Source organism: Oryzias latipes, chromosome 17 (genome assembly GCF_053564925.1).
Source record: "Oryzias latipes strain Hd-rR chromosome 17, Olatipes_Hd-rR_3.1".
NCBI classification, from domain to species: domain Eukaryota; kingdom Metazoa; phylum Chordata; class Actinopteri; order Beloniformes; family Adrianichthyidae; genus Oryzias; species Oryzias latipes.
In genome coordinates, this window is record NC_136253.1 from 23,381,632 (window position 1) to 23,397,090 (window position 15,459).

Genomic DNA, 15,459 nt, shown 5'->3' on the forward strand with positions numbered 1-15,459 from the left:
TAGCTGCTGCGTGTAAAGCCAAACACACACGCACACGGGTGAAGCGGGTTGATTACCTCAGAGCTGCTTAACACTGTGATGCAGCAAGCGGCAACTGAACCGAGGGCTGAGGAGGAAAAACCCAACCACTCTCCATCAGAATGACGGTACTGTAACATTACCTCTTCTTTATTAAATTAATAACTTAGGTTCTAAAGAGACAGTGAGGCGTCCATGCCTGCCATCGCTCTCAAGCATTTGTGACTGACGGTGTTAAAAGCTGCTGACATGTTGTTTTATTATATAAGTACATTTGCAATAAGCCAATGATCCAAAGATTCATGCATGTAGCCACGGGGCTGGAGTCTGTCCCAACTAGTAACACAAAGAGACTCAAGCTGCACAATTAACAAGCAGTTGTGTTTAACAAGAGTAATTGCAATTAATGTGATTGCTAGGAAGGTAGACATTTTCTTAGAATTTATTAGCAGATTTCAGTGTACGCGGGCACACCATTCTGGTCCTGATAGGGATTTCCTCAGTAAATCCTTCTGAGTCTGCAGGTGAGCCTTAAGTCTCTTACTTTGTCCACACAGCATGTTGCCTCAATCAGTACAGCTAATGGTGCATTCATGTACCCCAGAGGATGACAGGGAAACTGACAACTTTGATATTTAGATTGTAGAATATGTGAATAACTTCAATTTTTGAACAAATTTGTGTGTGTCAGAAGAGAATGAGGGGATTTGTCATCTCTTTTGGGTCATTTCTGATTGGAAACAAGGTGAAATTTTTAAGGCAAATGTATTTTTTTTTTAAATAAATAATCAAAAATAGTTTATACATACTATTTTTGAGTGATGTTCAAGACTCGTTTTGTGCTAAAAAAAACACTCAGATTAAACAAAATACACTTGATTAGAATATTTGAAGTTGATTTGTTTTAATGTGGCATAAAGGGGTGTTCATTTTTCAACAAGAATCATCAGCAAAATGTTTTTCAATCGACTCTTTGCAAACAAATTTACAGCAGAACAGAGTAGATTTTCCTGTTTACATGTGCAGGGATTAATCTTTGACCCTAGATGGCAGCAAAGGTTCATTATTTAGACATCGCTCCCTCTGCTTTCCCACTTTAGGCACTCTTTCATGAAACAGATTATTAGTTATTATCCATCATCAAGTGATGCTTCTGGATTAGTGAGTATAATCCTTGATTTATAATCCAGATCATTACCGAGGGGATTAATCAAAATTTCAGGGGCTGTTTTTCTTTAGCAAGCCTTTTTCTGGCATCTTGTGTTAGGACCTCATTGAGTTAATTCCAAATTTTGATAATTTAAAATAAAGTAGTTTGTTTTTTGAGTCGTAAGAAAGTCTCTTTTTCGGAGCAATGAAGATGTATTGTTTTAATGATAATGTCTTTTCACAATCAAATCTAGCAAATGTTTGCTATAACCCAGGTTTCTCTGCAATTTCTGATTTTCCAATCTCTTTGTGTCACAGAAAGTATTGATTTGAAGCACAGTTATTGGAGTAGTTAAATGCCTTAAAGTGTTTCTTTCATTTGTGGAGACGCTTCTTCTGAAAAAACAAAAGGGATTTCAAAGTTTAAGTTAATTTCCTTGTTAATAAAGCAACACTGGAAGTCAGCAACATGACAAAGCCCAGGTTGGGTGGTAATAGGATTCCTGGGGACAAAAGGGATAAACACATTTAGCTTTGATACTTATCCCTTCAAAGGTTTAGTCATCCTTCTTTCCTCCTGTGAGCTCTGAAAGAAAACAATGCATTGGGAAATACATGGAATTAACACTGTATCCCTTATTCTAACTATTTGGTTCTGATTGTATTTCTTTTTATGAAAAATACATCTTATAACCACTTTTTTGGGGGATAAACAAATAAATATGTTTATTTTCTGCTTATTTTTTGTTATTTTAGGGTAAACATGCTGTCACCATTTGGCAGAGAATTCAGTTATTTTACCAAAGTGTTCTGGAAAATGGAGGCAAGTGGCATAATTTCACATATTCAAGCCTCACAATCAAATATTTGGTGATAATACGTTGACTTTTCTCTCTAATTTGTTTTTTTCCTTCGCTCAGACAAAAGGACAGACGAGTGGCTGCTGGTGTATTCCCCTATGCCAATTAGTTGTGTCTTCTTGTGCTACCTCATCATTATTTGGGTGGGGCCAAAGTTGATGGTGAACAGACAGCCAGTCAACCTTAGAACGGTTTTGATAGTTTATAACTTTGCCATGGTCTGCCTGTCTGCCTACATGTTCTATGAGGTAAATGAAACACACAAAAAGTGATGTTATAATGGAAAAAGGTTGTAATTTCACATGGAAAGGGAAAAATAAAGCATTTAATGTGAAAATCCTTTATTGCTTAGGTGGTGTGAAATTCACTGAAATCTAGAAAGAAACATCTCAGGCTGTCTTTTGTCGAGTAAAATGCAAATAAAAAACTAAGACGAGTTCTTTTTTTTTAAGTTCACAGCTTCTTCCTGGTTGGCAGGATACAGTTTGCTGTGCCAGCCAGTTGACTACAGCGAGAGCCCACTGGCCATGAGGGTAAAAGCAATTTATGTGACTCACTGTGCACCACATTTACTTGCTTGCTCATGTTTATAGACCTTTACGAAAAATAAGATGTTTGCCTCAATATTTGCGGGTTTTTGTGTTGGACAGATGGCCAGAGTGTGTTGGTGGTTCTACTTTTCTAAAGTCATAGAGCTGAGTGACACTGTGAGTGCAAAAAGGGGGGGGAAAAGAGACAATAATAATAGAAATCTACATTTTTAAAACTCTTAAAATTATTGTAAATACAAAAAACAGCTGTTCACGTTCTTTATTAGTGCATGTTTTTGTGCTGCAGATATTTTTCATCCTGAGAAAGAAGAACAGTCAGCTGACCTTCCTTCACGTCTACCACCACGCCACAATGATCTTCAACTGGTGGGCTGGAGTTAAGTATGTGGCTGGAGGGCAGTGTGAGTTCAACCCACCTACTTGTGGATATTTGCTGGCCCCTCCCCCCTGTAGAACACACAAACGCGGTATTGTCTGAAGTTCTTGTGTGTCTCCACAGCGTTCCTGATTGGTTTGATCAACTCCTTCGTCCATGTAGTCATGTACTTGTACTACGGGCTGGCAGCTGTGGGTCCCAGCATGACCAAATATCTGTGGTGGAAACGGTGCCTCACATCTCTGCAGCTGGTCAGTGTTTGTATCAAGGATGTTGCAGGAAGGGATGATGTAAATGAGGCCAGTGGGAGTGGACTGGAGGGAGATGATTGGCTGTTAAAGGTCCCCCTCTGATCATCTTTTTATCTATTTTCAAAGTGTTCCCAGCGGTCTTTTAATCAGGATAATGCCGTTTTTAGCCAAAATAAAATGAAAAAACATGGGGTTTTCTAGGACATAGTTTCTGCAGAGCTGCAGTAGTTCATTAGAAATTTCCGGTCATCCATCTGTTTACATGCTCTTTCATTAGCTAACAGACGAAACCTAACATAAGTGGTGCAACAAAAATTGCGAGCAACTTTGAAGCAATCCACCCGCAGAGTTTTGAGCCAGACGCCAGCTGTGATGAAGAAAATACAGACTAACATGGATCTATTTGTCTGGATTTATCAGAAAGGACCGTAGCAAGAAGCCTCTACGTGACAAATGTGATCTTTTTCCAAAACTATTTTTCATCTACTCCTGATTCAATTTAAATAAACAATAAAGAACTACCAAGAAATGCAATTTTAGGCTGAATTTTCTTTGTATTTGTCCTCCATCACCAGAAAAAGGCCACAAGTAGATGTTAAAAACACCAAAAACTCAATTTTCATCATAGTGGGTCTTTAAACATTGAAATCCAACCCAAAAGTTATTGCTTATTTTAGATTAATAAATGTGAAATAAACAGCTCGCCAAATGTTACTCATGCTACGTTCACACTGGCCTCAGCAATGCTTGTTTAAGTGACCACTTCCAATGAAAAGTCTATGTATGCTGGCGTAAAGCATTTCAGGCTTCCACATTCAAAACTCTCAAGTTCACATGTAGCTACGCAAGTTTTTAAGTTCATTTTTGGGGTTTAGGTATAAAACATGCAGCCATTGAACACACTTTGACCAATCAGGGACTCAGATTTGGTAGTGAGGAATGGGTGGCATCATTTTAAATTCAAAAGTGCCAACAGTTTGAAAATTCATCATCATGAAGGAGACATTAATAATTGCGGTTTGAGTCCTGCCAAAACTCTAAGACACCAAGTCTTTTATATATCGGAATAGAGCTGTGAAAGAAAAAGCCTGGAGCGAGATTCATGGGATTTGCACCCCTGTAACCCTTGTGCTATCCTAAGCACTTTACCATTGGGAGTTGGGTCATCTAGACCCCACTAGACAGTGCGCTGAACCTTTTTTTTCTTCAATGATTTGTGATCTTCACTGGTGTCCATGGATTACATGAAATCTTTCCACCTTTATCCAACTTTGTCATGGTAGGGAGAACACGTCAATGTAAGGGTGGGGTCATCTAAGATAGCACAAGGGTTAACATTTTGCACCAAACCTCTTCCAACTGTATGTACATGCGGTATCGGGTAGTGACTGTCCAGTGTGAACACCATATGCCAAAAAGCGTGTTTAAGAGCCCCCGTTCAGCGCGCTCTTGAACGAGCCACACACGCCTGGTGTGCATGAAGCATAAGTTTTCCAGTTTGTGTCCATGATAGTCTTCTTTCTTCTCTTCTCACCAGCTGCAGTTCTTCATAGTCTCCATCCACACCACCTACAACCTGTTGGCAGACTGTGACTTCCCAGATTCCATGAACTCCGTTGTGTTGGCCTATTGTCTTAGCCTCATTGTGCTCTTTGGTAACTTCTACTACCGCAGCTACCTCAGCAAAAGAAACAAGGATACGTAGAGTTACCTAAATGTTAAAGAAAGAAAAAATTGTATTTTCAGTTTTCCTGTATTTGTTTTAAACATGTTACAAATTTGTTTGTATAGTTAAAGACTTTTCAGAAATAACGATGTGTCCTTTTCAGTAAAACTATCTATTGATGCACAACAACCTTTCGCATTGTGTATCTAGCATGCAACACCCCCATGCCAAAGGAGGAACCCCATTCAGCTGGCAGTCCCTTCTCCCATCTGTTATCTAGAAATCCAACCAGACAAGTGGGTTAGATTGTTTTATTTGAGCCCCCTCGCGGCTATAAATTAAGTTAACCAAATCTTCCTCCCTTACATTGTAATCCCCCACCGTCATCAATTATTCCAGCCCCATTGTTAAGCAGCATATTGGTTTTGACAACCTTCTGTTGCAAACTCAACAGGGGGCAGACGACGAACATGAGAAATGACTTTGAAGAGACAAAATCAAATGCTGCACCGCAGACGAGTCATTGTGTTATCCATCCTCTTATGACAGCCTCACAAGGTCAGAGAATCCTCCCGTGCTAGCAGGAGGTTGTCAAAGCCGCACTGTGAAATGCCACTCCTTCGCCGGCAGTCTCCTATGATATTTTAGAAAGCATCCTGTTGTGCAATGATAATAAAAGTGATGAAAATCGACCTTTGTGGCAAATTAAAATGTTGCGTTGCTCCTTGGCCAAGATGCAAATGATGTTGCAGACGAATCGCCACAGGCCAAAACATCCGACTCCGGGCATCCGACTTCAGCGTTGCTGTTTGGTCACTGGAGGTAAAAACACAATAAACGTCAAAATGATTAACCTGTTTGTAAATGCAGACCATTCTCCTCCAAAAGGTGATGGGTTCATGGGCTGCGGAAACCTCCTATGGTCATTTGGGCTAAAGCAGTCAGGGGTGGGCCCACCAGAAAAAAGCTTATTGCATGTCTCAAAATCTAAAAGTTGATCGATTTTCTGTCATTTACAGAATAATCCATGCATCAGGTGAAGAAGCTGAACCTTTTATTTGGAGTTTGGAGGAGAACTGCAAGACACACCTGTGCTCCCCTTATGATGCTGTCCTATGACCCTCTACAGGCCTGGACAGATAAAAAAAACCTGCATGTGACTTAGGCTTTAAGTCATTTCTATCTAATCCTTTTCAAAATCATTCTTAAAGTCGGTCACGTATGTGAATCAGCAGAACATACTCCAGTCACAGACTCCATCTCCTATTCTTAATTCTCCCTAAAGGCATCACCTGATTCTTAGAAGAGCAGGCTTTGAAATACTTGAATCAAAATGAGGATATTTCATAACCAGATTACATCACACACAAGCAGATTGTGCATGCATGTATTTATGTGAGCCTACTGTAATGCATTTTGCGTTTTAAAATACTTAGGGACATTATTAGCCACACCTTTTTTTTTTCGAAAGTATTCTTTGTATTGTATCAACACAAATTAGTTTTACACACACACAGACTCACACAGCTGATTGCCAGCGTTAAAAGCTTGCTGTCCTTCAGCATCGCCACAGGCACCGCTCCAGGTTCATTACTCCAGAGTGCTGTTGTGCTCAAGCATGACTGAGCTTCTGGCTCACCGTCACTTTGATCAGGTTATAATTTCCTAGCATGATGATGTGCTTCATCTTGCCCGTTTGCTGAGTTGTGGGACTTTTGAGAGGCTGCCAACCTACTGAGAGGTTTTGAGTAGACATTTAAGCTTTTCATTTCAACGAGTCATCAGAGAGTCCCTTTTTTATCATGTGTATTCAAACTCTTTGATCGAGAAGGACGTGAACTGACCGGGGAACCGAGCGACTGCTGAGCTGTGAGGGTGCTTGAATCTATTTTTGCTAGATCTTGTTTGTGAATGACTTTGTGTCTGTCTCCTTGGAAACTGTGCCAGACAATGTTTGGGCTGTGGGTCAGCAACTGGCACACTGTAATTAATAATCAGGTTCAGGAGAGAGGATGCTTAAGTGCCGCGTGAGCAGCCAATGTTAACTTTTTGTGGTAGAGACAGAGATCTGCACATTAATGCGCAAACACAGACAAAAATTGGACGGAGAGACGTTTGGCACATAGGGATGGCAAGTGTGCTTGAAGGTGCCTCTATGCTTCATACTGTTTGGTTGCAGAAATTTCAAAAACACTCATAGGGAAAAGCAAACGCAAATCATCCAATCAAGCCACTAGCACTGTTTTGTTGTGAAAAATAATAAGATGTTTTCATGTGGGTAAAGACAGGTTTACCTTGCAGTTCCATAGAGGCTCGTGCAGCCGCCATGAGGGACGTCATAAAAATGGAACATACAATTTTGCGTGTGGTAAGTGTATCATAAAGTATTCGTAAGAATAATGTAAGTTGCACACATGTATGCTGCATTCACACCGAACATGATTTCCGTGTCAAATTTGCATCGGACACCTGTCTTTCTATACAAACTCACTGTTCGCCGCCTGTCTGAAAAAGAGTTTTCTTACGAGCTACTTTGAACTTAGATTGTAAATAATATCTATATAACACTTATAACACTTTTAAAAAAGGTTTTCCAGAACTCGCTGCTCCTTCTCTGCGGCACCACCCAACCCACCTGAACGCTGGTCCCCAACCATAGCGATAGCCGGCAGCGCCAGGTGCTTCTCCACAACCAGAGAGAGGAGAGTCGACCAGGTTGATGCAGGGACTCACCATGGGTGTCACTAATGAAAGGAATGTCATCCTATCATTTTCCTCAAAGGAAATTTTGTTATTTGGTGATGCATGTATGACTTACGTAATTCATAATCAGAATCAGAAAGCCTTTATTATCATTGTTACACAAGAAACTTGTGACAACGAAATTTCTGGTGCTCTCCATCTGCTTAAACAATATAAATAAGTAATCTTCTAAAGAACGATAAAAAATTTTGTTTAACTAAAAAATATACATAAGTACAAAGCTACATAACTTTTCTATATTGCACTATATTGCACATGGGAATTGTTAATGTTGCACATTGGCTTCAAATATTGCACGAGTTACAAGCCTTACAAGAGTTATAAGCGTTTCTTGCGTTCGTTATTCGTCGATGGGCAGATGTCCATAAAGGGTTTTGGCCGACAGGTCTTTAGGTGTGTTAAGTTTTGAGCTGTTCAAAATTCAAGATCGGTTAAGTATCATGCAGTATTTTATGAAGTTTATATGCAATTATTTTAATCTCACGCAATTGTGCATATGCCAATTTGTGGCTTTCCATAACCATTCCACGTATGTCTAACAGACTTTTCATGCATGTACCACCGATGTATAACTTTTATATTACGTATATGACACACATATCATGTTAAAAATATCTAATTGATGCACAAATCACTAATGACTTGCATGTCAACAGCGCTTTCATTACGCATGGTTCCTATTCTAGGTTGCTTTACGTTTTTTTTGCATGGTTTATTCATACTTCTATCGTGGTCTGTCTGTGGTTCATTCATGATACGAATGAACCACAGAAAGACAACGACCTTTTTCACTTTTTCCACGTATATTCACGATTTTCAATCCTGAGGTATTGTCAAAATATACACAGTGGCTGTGTGACACGGCCTTAATATCTTGAATGGACCTGAGCTCATCTGCAATGACGTGGAAAACATTTTGCTCATTACATTGTCAGAATCTGCTCAATCAAACCACTCAGTTTTTGCATGAGAAATGTATCATTTTGTAGAAATTAGAGATTGGTCCAAAATGTCTTTTTCTAGATGCAGTGTGTTAACAGAACACACCCTCCTCTACTGAGATAACCACAAATCTTCACCTTTTTGCATTATTTAAAGCACAGAGGCATTTCGTTTTTCTTTCCTCCTTCTCCTCCATTTCCTACTTTTATTTAGTCTTGTGAATTTTCCCATCACTACACTCTCCAGCATGCATCTTCATCTTTCACCTCAGCTCGACCTCACGTCCTGCCCCACATTTCTCTCCATGGTCTCCATCCCACCTTTTCCTTTTCACCTCGTCTCCCCTCGTGGCCCTGTCTCCCAGGTTCTGGGCCACCCGGCTCTCCCGCTGACGGCCGCTGAGCACATCTCGTTTGACGTGGAGACAAAGGGATGAGCACACATGTGGTTTCTCATGTGTAAGATGAAATATTAATGCAGGCATAATTTGGCTTGGTGGACGAGGGGCGGAGGTGGGGCTTGTGGGCTTTTTCTAATCACCAGCGACTGCTGTTTCCTTCCCCCAAAGGATGGTGAGGCTGTCAGGAAGGATTGAGAAACATTAAAGATAACAACAACACAACGCTTACTGTTGGCGGTTTTTGTGGCCTACTTCTGTCTCGGTGCTTAATGGTTATGCTGGCTCAGTGCCGGCGCTGCAGAGGCAGCTCTCTTGCTTGGCGTGTGGTGAAGGTGCTACATGAAGCAGCTTCAATCACCAGTGGTCATGCTTAGATTAGTTGTGATAGACTTGCATAATTACCACAGACAGTTTACTCCGTCCCACCATGGATCTCCTCCATGCATGTCACTTTCTTCTATGCTCGTTTTTTAAACTTCCTATTTCTTTTTGTCCATGTGATTCTGACACTCCTGTTTGGAGTTGCATACCTTGGAGGATCAACGGTAAAATAAATGTGATTTGTTTTTTAGCAAGTCATGTTCAATTGAGTAATTTCAAGGTATCAATGCATTTTTTTTGTGTTTGGTTTATTTGATCTGACTTTAAAAAATAAATAAAAATCAACTAGTTACTAGTTACTCCATTTTTAGCATTTCCAAGTACAACTAAGAAAATGAGATGAAAAGGCAAAAATTACCAGTGTCTTGGGTATTCTAGGTTATTCTAGGCAAAATAATTCAAACCATGAATATACCTATATTGCAGAAATGCATATAAATATAAATGTTTGTATAAATGTTTATATACATATATTAATTCCCATTTAACTCCATGGGTTAATCCAAAAAATGTAAAAGGGGTAGATAAACAATTTTTCTTCCTCCCGTTTCTGTCATGATCGGGGCAAGAGTTCAGAGTGACCCAAACGCTGGAACCCGGAAAGAGGCTCGGACTCAACGGTAAGTTTAATCGAGGAACAGAGGTTGACAGGTTTCTTCCTAGGCGAGGAGCGGCGGCTAGCTGGAGGGATCTTGAGGCGTATTTTCCAGAGGGAGGACTGCGACGTCTGTGGACTGCGACCAGGTGAGTATCCAACAGGTTTCTTTCCTGAAGCAGAGCGAGAGGTGCAAAGAGTAACGAGACAGGAGTCAAAAACATGAGCTGACCAGACTATGCACCATAGGAGGAACAACGAACTGGCACCGGCTGATGATCCAGGAGGAGCTTATGAAGGCAGGAGAAGGTGAGGTAAGTGGATCCAGCTGGTTGCGTCCAAAACAGGAAGGAGGGGGGAGGAGGGAGTAGCTGACAGGCCATGACAGTTTCCTTTCATTTCCCCCTGTATTTGATCTTGTGCAAGATCTTTTGTTTTTGTTGATTTGTGGAAGTGAAAAGAAATAAAGAAATGGAAATCAAACTTCGTAAGAAGAAGAAGATAGATATTTTCAAGTAAGATCAATTGTTGGTTTCACCACTAAAATTCAAGTCACATTCAGAAAACTGACTGTTCCCATATAAAAATATATTGCCATAACTGCTGCAAAGCAGTGCTGCACCAGCAACAACTGTCAGCATTTGGCTGATGGACAAGAATGCTCCTTTGGAAAATTATATCCTTGAAGTTTAAGTCTGTGATCCAGTATTTCCTGCTTTTTGGTGGCTTTAGAGAAAACGTCCATGCTTGCAGGGAGATTCACAGTCCTTTGGTCATGTAAAATGAAAGCACATTCCTTCAAGAGATGTTTTTTTTAAACTGGATTTCAGCTCAATGTCTTGGATAATCTTCGTTTGATGTGGTATAGCTTACCTGGACTCTCACAGGGGATCTGAAAACTGGACAACCTGTTGTGTAATGAAGATGATGCTCTATGTTAATTATAATGTTTTCCATCCATACAAACATCCCCTTTTGGACAGGCAGCTCCAGAGCAGAACCCAGAACAGTGGCAGCCTTCTTTATCCGTTTCTTCAGCCTTTCAAGGTAACTTGATCTGATCCTGCCCCAACATGTGACTCCATACGAGATTGCACTCTTCACAACAAATTTATAAAAGATATGGAGCATTTTACTGCAAAAAATAAATGAATGAAGCTTTTTGTCAACATCTCTTTCTGCTTTTTGTCGTCAGCAAAACAAAATGACTGTTGAAATCCCCTGATGTGTCCAGATTGGCACGTATTGCAGTTTACTCATAGTATGAGCCAATGAAAATACAAGGAACAGATGAGATTTGTGGTCGTGTAACGTATTGGGCCAATTTGAAGCTCCATTTCCAGCCCATTAGTTTATGAGCTCATCACTAAACTCTGGCCTTTCCAAAAGGGGCCAAAGAGGCATGACAAACACGCTTAATAGCTGTTGGAACACGCCCATTAAGAAGAACCAATGATTCTGCTGTCTCCTATTATTCCTAAATCCATGACCTCATCTTTGTGCAATGTCAAGTATAAAATAAAATACAACGCACATAAAAATCACCCCCCAGTACAATTTTTTGTTTATAAATTGAGCCACAGAAGGGAAGAATGTTTAGAAGCAACCTTATGCTATGGTCACATGTACAACTGTGACCGTGTGATGGGTAGGCATCGGCAGAATCTTCAAGGTTATGCCGCCTGATTTTTTTTTTAATCAATGGCATGGTCGTTGATGTAGACAGCGGCCAACAGGTGTCAGTCAGTCAGGCACGCCAGTACCCAAAACAAAGGTCCAAGGGATCCAACTACAGCGGGATTCATATGCAGGACCCACAGTGGCTGGGTTCGCCAGATTGAAGTCCAGTCATCACCAGGCACCCTCGTTGAGTGCCTGCCCTGCTACCGTATAATTTCTAACAATCGGACGGTGGCAGTGGTATGGCAGCACGGGGCCAGGGGAGTAGCTGGAGGTTGGCAGTCTGAAAATGGCCAATCATCAGATGATTTTGGAGACCTTGGAGACCCTCCTATACCCCAATTATCGCAGCCTGTCTCTGGACTGCCTGGACATGAAACCTCAAAATATGTCACCCAGTGACCGATGTACATTTTTTACTTTTTCTTAAAAGTAAAAATAATTTATGTTTTTTGAAAGAGGTTCCTATAAGGTCCTTTCAAAATAAAAGACATCCTGTGTCACATAGAAATCATCTCAAGGCAACAAATGTTGTAGATAAAGTAATACTGGCAAGAAAAAAAAAACTGTTTATTTTACCATTTGTGGTTCAGCTTCACTAGAAATTCATAAATGTAACAAACCAAAATTAAATCCCCAAACCAATGACGCCACAGCCAGCAGTTTGCATGGCTGAATGAGATTACTGAAGCACTTTTTATTGAGCAAAGCGTTTGCTTAAATATTATCCAACTTTTTACAAGGGATTTACGTGTGTTTCAATCTTTAAAAGTCAGGACAGTTTGTAGGATCAGAGTCCACTTTGCCAGTCTTGAAGCAAAACTAAGACTTTAAAAGTCAATGGTGTGCCTCAATAATTGCTGGCTGGTGCATTGTGATCGGTTTGCAGACCTGATTATTTGATTGTGAAATAAATCAATAAACATTTTATTCATCCAATTCCTTTTAACCCTTGTGCTATCCTGGCACTTTGACATTGGGAGTGGGGTCATCTAGACCCACTAGACCAGGGGTCGGGAACCTTTTTGGCCAAGAGAGCAATAAAACGCCACATATTTTTAAATGTAATTTAAAAAGAGCCATACAATAATGTAGCGTCCCTTTCCCACACTGAGGCACGGAGACTTAACCTCTTTTAAGGTTCTTTATTCTGGTTACTGTAGACCACAACAAACGCCGTAAAATTAATTCAGCAACTCCTGAATCTCTCCTGTCGACACGAGACGAGAGCGCTTCTCCCAACTTTATATTCCCCTGCTCCCGCTCCAGCCCTCCCATTTCCCTTATTCGGCCCATAGCTGAACCCCATTGGTCCAAACTACCTAACAACAGGCTGAGCGACAGAACTGAGAGCCAATCAGATCTCTGCATGATGCGTTTCATGAACTCCAGAACTTATAACGCGGCCCAACAGCCACCCAGTCCAACTCAGACCGCAACGATATGTTTGAAACTAAATATACAAGTGAATGTGTGCATTTGATGTAATTTCAACACTTTTAAAGTACAATAAGTCTGTGGATTCTTTTTAATAACATTGTTATGCTGTTGCTAATAAATGATGAGTATTTCTCGTGGTAGTTTTGCTGATTGTCTAGTCTGGTTGATACGTGGTGAGTTTCTGCTTCACGCAGGCGTTGAGACTTTAAACATGATCTTATGTCTGACTGTTCTTTAGATGTGAGGCAGACGCTCACATGCAGACATGGAGCCAAACACACACTCACACGCTGCAGTGAGTGACGGGCAGCGGGTTTTACGTATTTACAATCCCTGCGCGGTTCACCTGCTGCCTGTTCCCACAACACCTCAGCCCCACCCTCTGCTTTCTCCCTCACACATCCCGTCCCCGCAACTGCGCGCTCTTTCTCAGAGACGGGAGCGCGCACTTTTAGGCACGGCAATTCACAGGTTTCCAGCTGGTACAAACTCTGTGAAATTATAGATAATAGTAAACTGATGGTGCTGGCGCAGATTTTTCTCTCCAAGCACCGCTACTACTGCGCGCCTCTGGCATCGCATCGCGCCCGAGAAGGACTGGACTAATGATAAAAAAAAGCATAATTAAAGATTTGTCTGCGAGCCACATGTGACCATCAAAAGAGCCATATATGGCTCGCGAGCCATAGGTTCCCGACCCCTGCACTAGACAGTGCGCTGAACTTTTTTCTTCAATGATTTGTGAACCTCACTGGTGTCCATGGATTACATGAAGTCCTCTCCACCTTTATCCACCTTTGTCATGGTAGGGAGAACACGTCAATGTAAGGGTGGGATCATCTAAGATAAAGGGTTAAAAGAATTTCGGAAATCCCACCTCAGCAAATCATTTTCTTCATCAGAACAAGAAATGTCTCACAAATAAATGAAAACAATCTGGAGTGAAAATCTATTGATTTTGTTATTTGTATTACAATCCTATACTGCCTGATGTGAAATGATGTGATGTTAGCTCTCTAGGAAGAGGCCTGTTGCGAACCGTCAAAGCGGTGCAAATCTTGTGAATCTTTCTCTAGTCTTTTTCTTTCACGGCTTTATTCAGACACACTTGGTGTCACTGGGCACAAATCGCAACTATTAATTCGTCCTCCATAATCAATTTTCAAACGGTTCGCAACTTACAGTTCTAAAAAGATCGTCATCTGTTTGTCACTACCAAGTCCAAGTCCCTGATTGGTCAAAGTTCAACTGGTTTAACCTTTAATGCACTTAAATAACTGTGTGTTTTGTACATAGAACCTGAAAACGAAATTTGAAACTTGTGTAGAAGCCTGACACACTCATAAGAGACTTTAAATTGGAATCGGCTTCTTGAACACGTTTCTCTGCCTGGGGTGAACATATAAGGATTACGCATCTGATCAAAAGAGGGAGTCAAGTTAGATTCATAAAGGTCACGAGTTTTGTCTTTCTGAAACGCCCAACACACTGTTTCATAAACACGCATTAAGCCCATGGTGTTCACACTGGACCAGAAACGGACAAGCTGGGACGCTACCCACACTCAACCAAATCTGATTGGTCAAGGTTCAGCATTTTCACAATTTAGCAGTCAGAAGTTCAACTGGTTGAACATGCAGCACGATCAATGTACTCCCGATTTAAAAACTTGCATAGAAATGTGAGAGTTCTGGATGCGGAAGCCCAAAACGAGGGTTTACGTGCGTTTACATTAACTTTTAAACGTGAATCGACAAGGCCAGTATAAAACTTTTACACCAAAGAATACCCTTTTTTTTTCTTTTCACCAGTCTTTGGCTCCTTTTTCTCTCTCCCTGACTATCATTCATCCTCTCTGACTGCTGCGCAGACAAGGTCAGATGTCTTTCACACTTTACCCTTCTATCTATGTGTAGTTTTTGTCACATTTACCTTCAAGACTTGACATTGCTAACTTCGCTTCACACAAACAAATACACATACACACTCTCATCCACTGCAGTTGCATCACTAGTGAATTACCATGCCGTTCAGCGTTATTAAACATGACACTCGGCCCAGATAATGGAGCCTTTCTTCATCTCAATTTGGAAGGCTAATCTCATTGCTTTGATTAGCAGCAGCTTCATTTGCATATCAAGGCCTCCCTTCTTTTAATTCCTCTGTCACAAATCCCTTCTCTAAAGCAGCAGATATAAGGAATCTATCTATATGTATCTCTCTTTAGGATCTCCCCCTCTTCTTTCTTTACTTGCTCCTCTTGTTTCAGACTCCTGTTTTTGTTTCTCACATTTTAGGTCCATCACCAACCATCAGCCATCTCGTTCCTCATTCGCAAGAGGGAGGATGTCTCTCATAAATGAAAGGACGGGCCTGAGCAAAGCATG

At 40.8% G+C, this 15,459-nt stretch overlaps 1 protein-coding gene across 2 annotated transcripts; it reads left to right on the top strand.

The window, feature by feature from the left end:
• Window positions 1-7: 7 nt before the first annotated feature.
• Window positions 8-5,563, top strand: elovl8a (ELOVL fatty acid elongase 8a). Of its 2 annotated transcripts, none has more exons than XM_004079049.5 (8): window positions 8-146; window positions 1,924-1,990; window positions 2,088-2,275; window positions 2,480-2,560; window positions 2,678-2,734; window positions 2,865-2,979; window positions 3,078-3,205; window positions 4,743-5,563. In XM_004079049.5, the coding sequence occupies exons 1-8, from the start codon at window positions 141-143 to the stop codon at window positions 4,908-4,910; spliced, it is 810 nt and encodes a 269-aa protein (XP_004079097.1). In that variant the 5' UTR covers window positions 8-140; the 3' UTR covers window positions 4,911-5,563. The 2 variants fall into 2 exon arrangements, with proteins under 2 accessions (XP_004079097.1, XP_020566611.1); XM_020710952.3 differs by lacking the exon at window positions 8-146 and adding an exon at window positions 430-542.
• Window positions 5,564-15,459: the final 9,896 nt, after the last annotated feature.

Coding starts and splice junctions, on each gene's coding strand:
- elovl8a (XM_004079049.5), top strand. Junction 2,561..2,677: donor AGAGCCCACTGGCCATGAGG/GTAAAAGCAATT, acceptor TGTGTTGGACAG/ATGGCCAGAGTGTGTTGGTG. Junction 2,735..2,864: donor TCATAGAGCTGAGTGACACT/GTGAGTGCAAAA, acceptor TTTGTGCTGCAG/ATATTTTTCATCCTGAGAAA.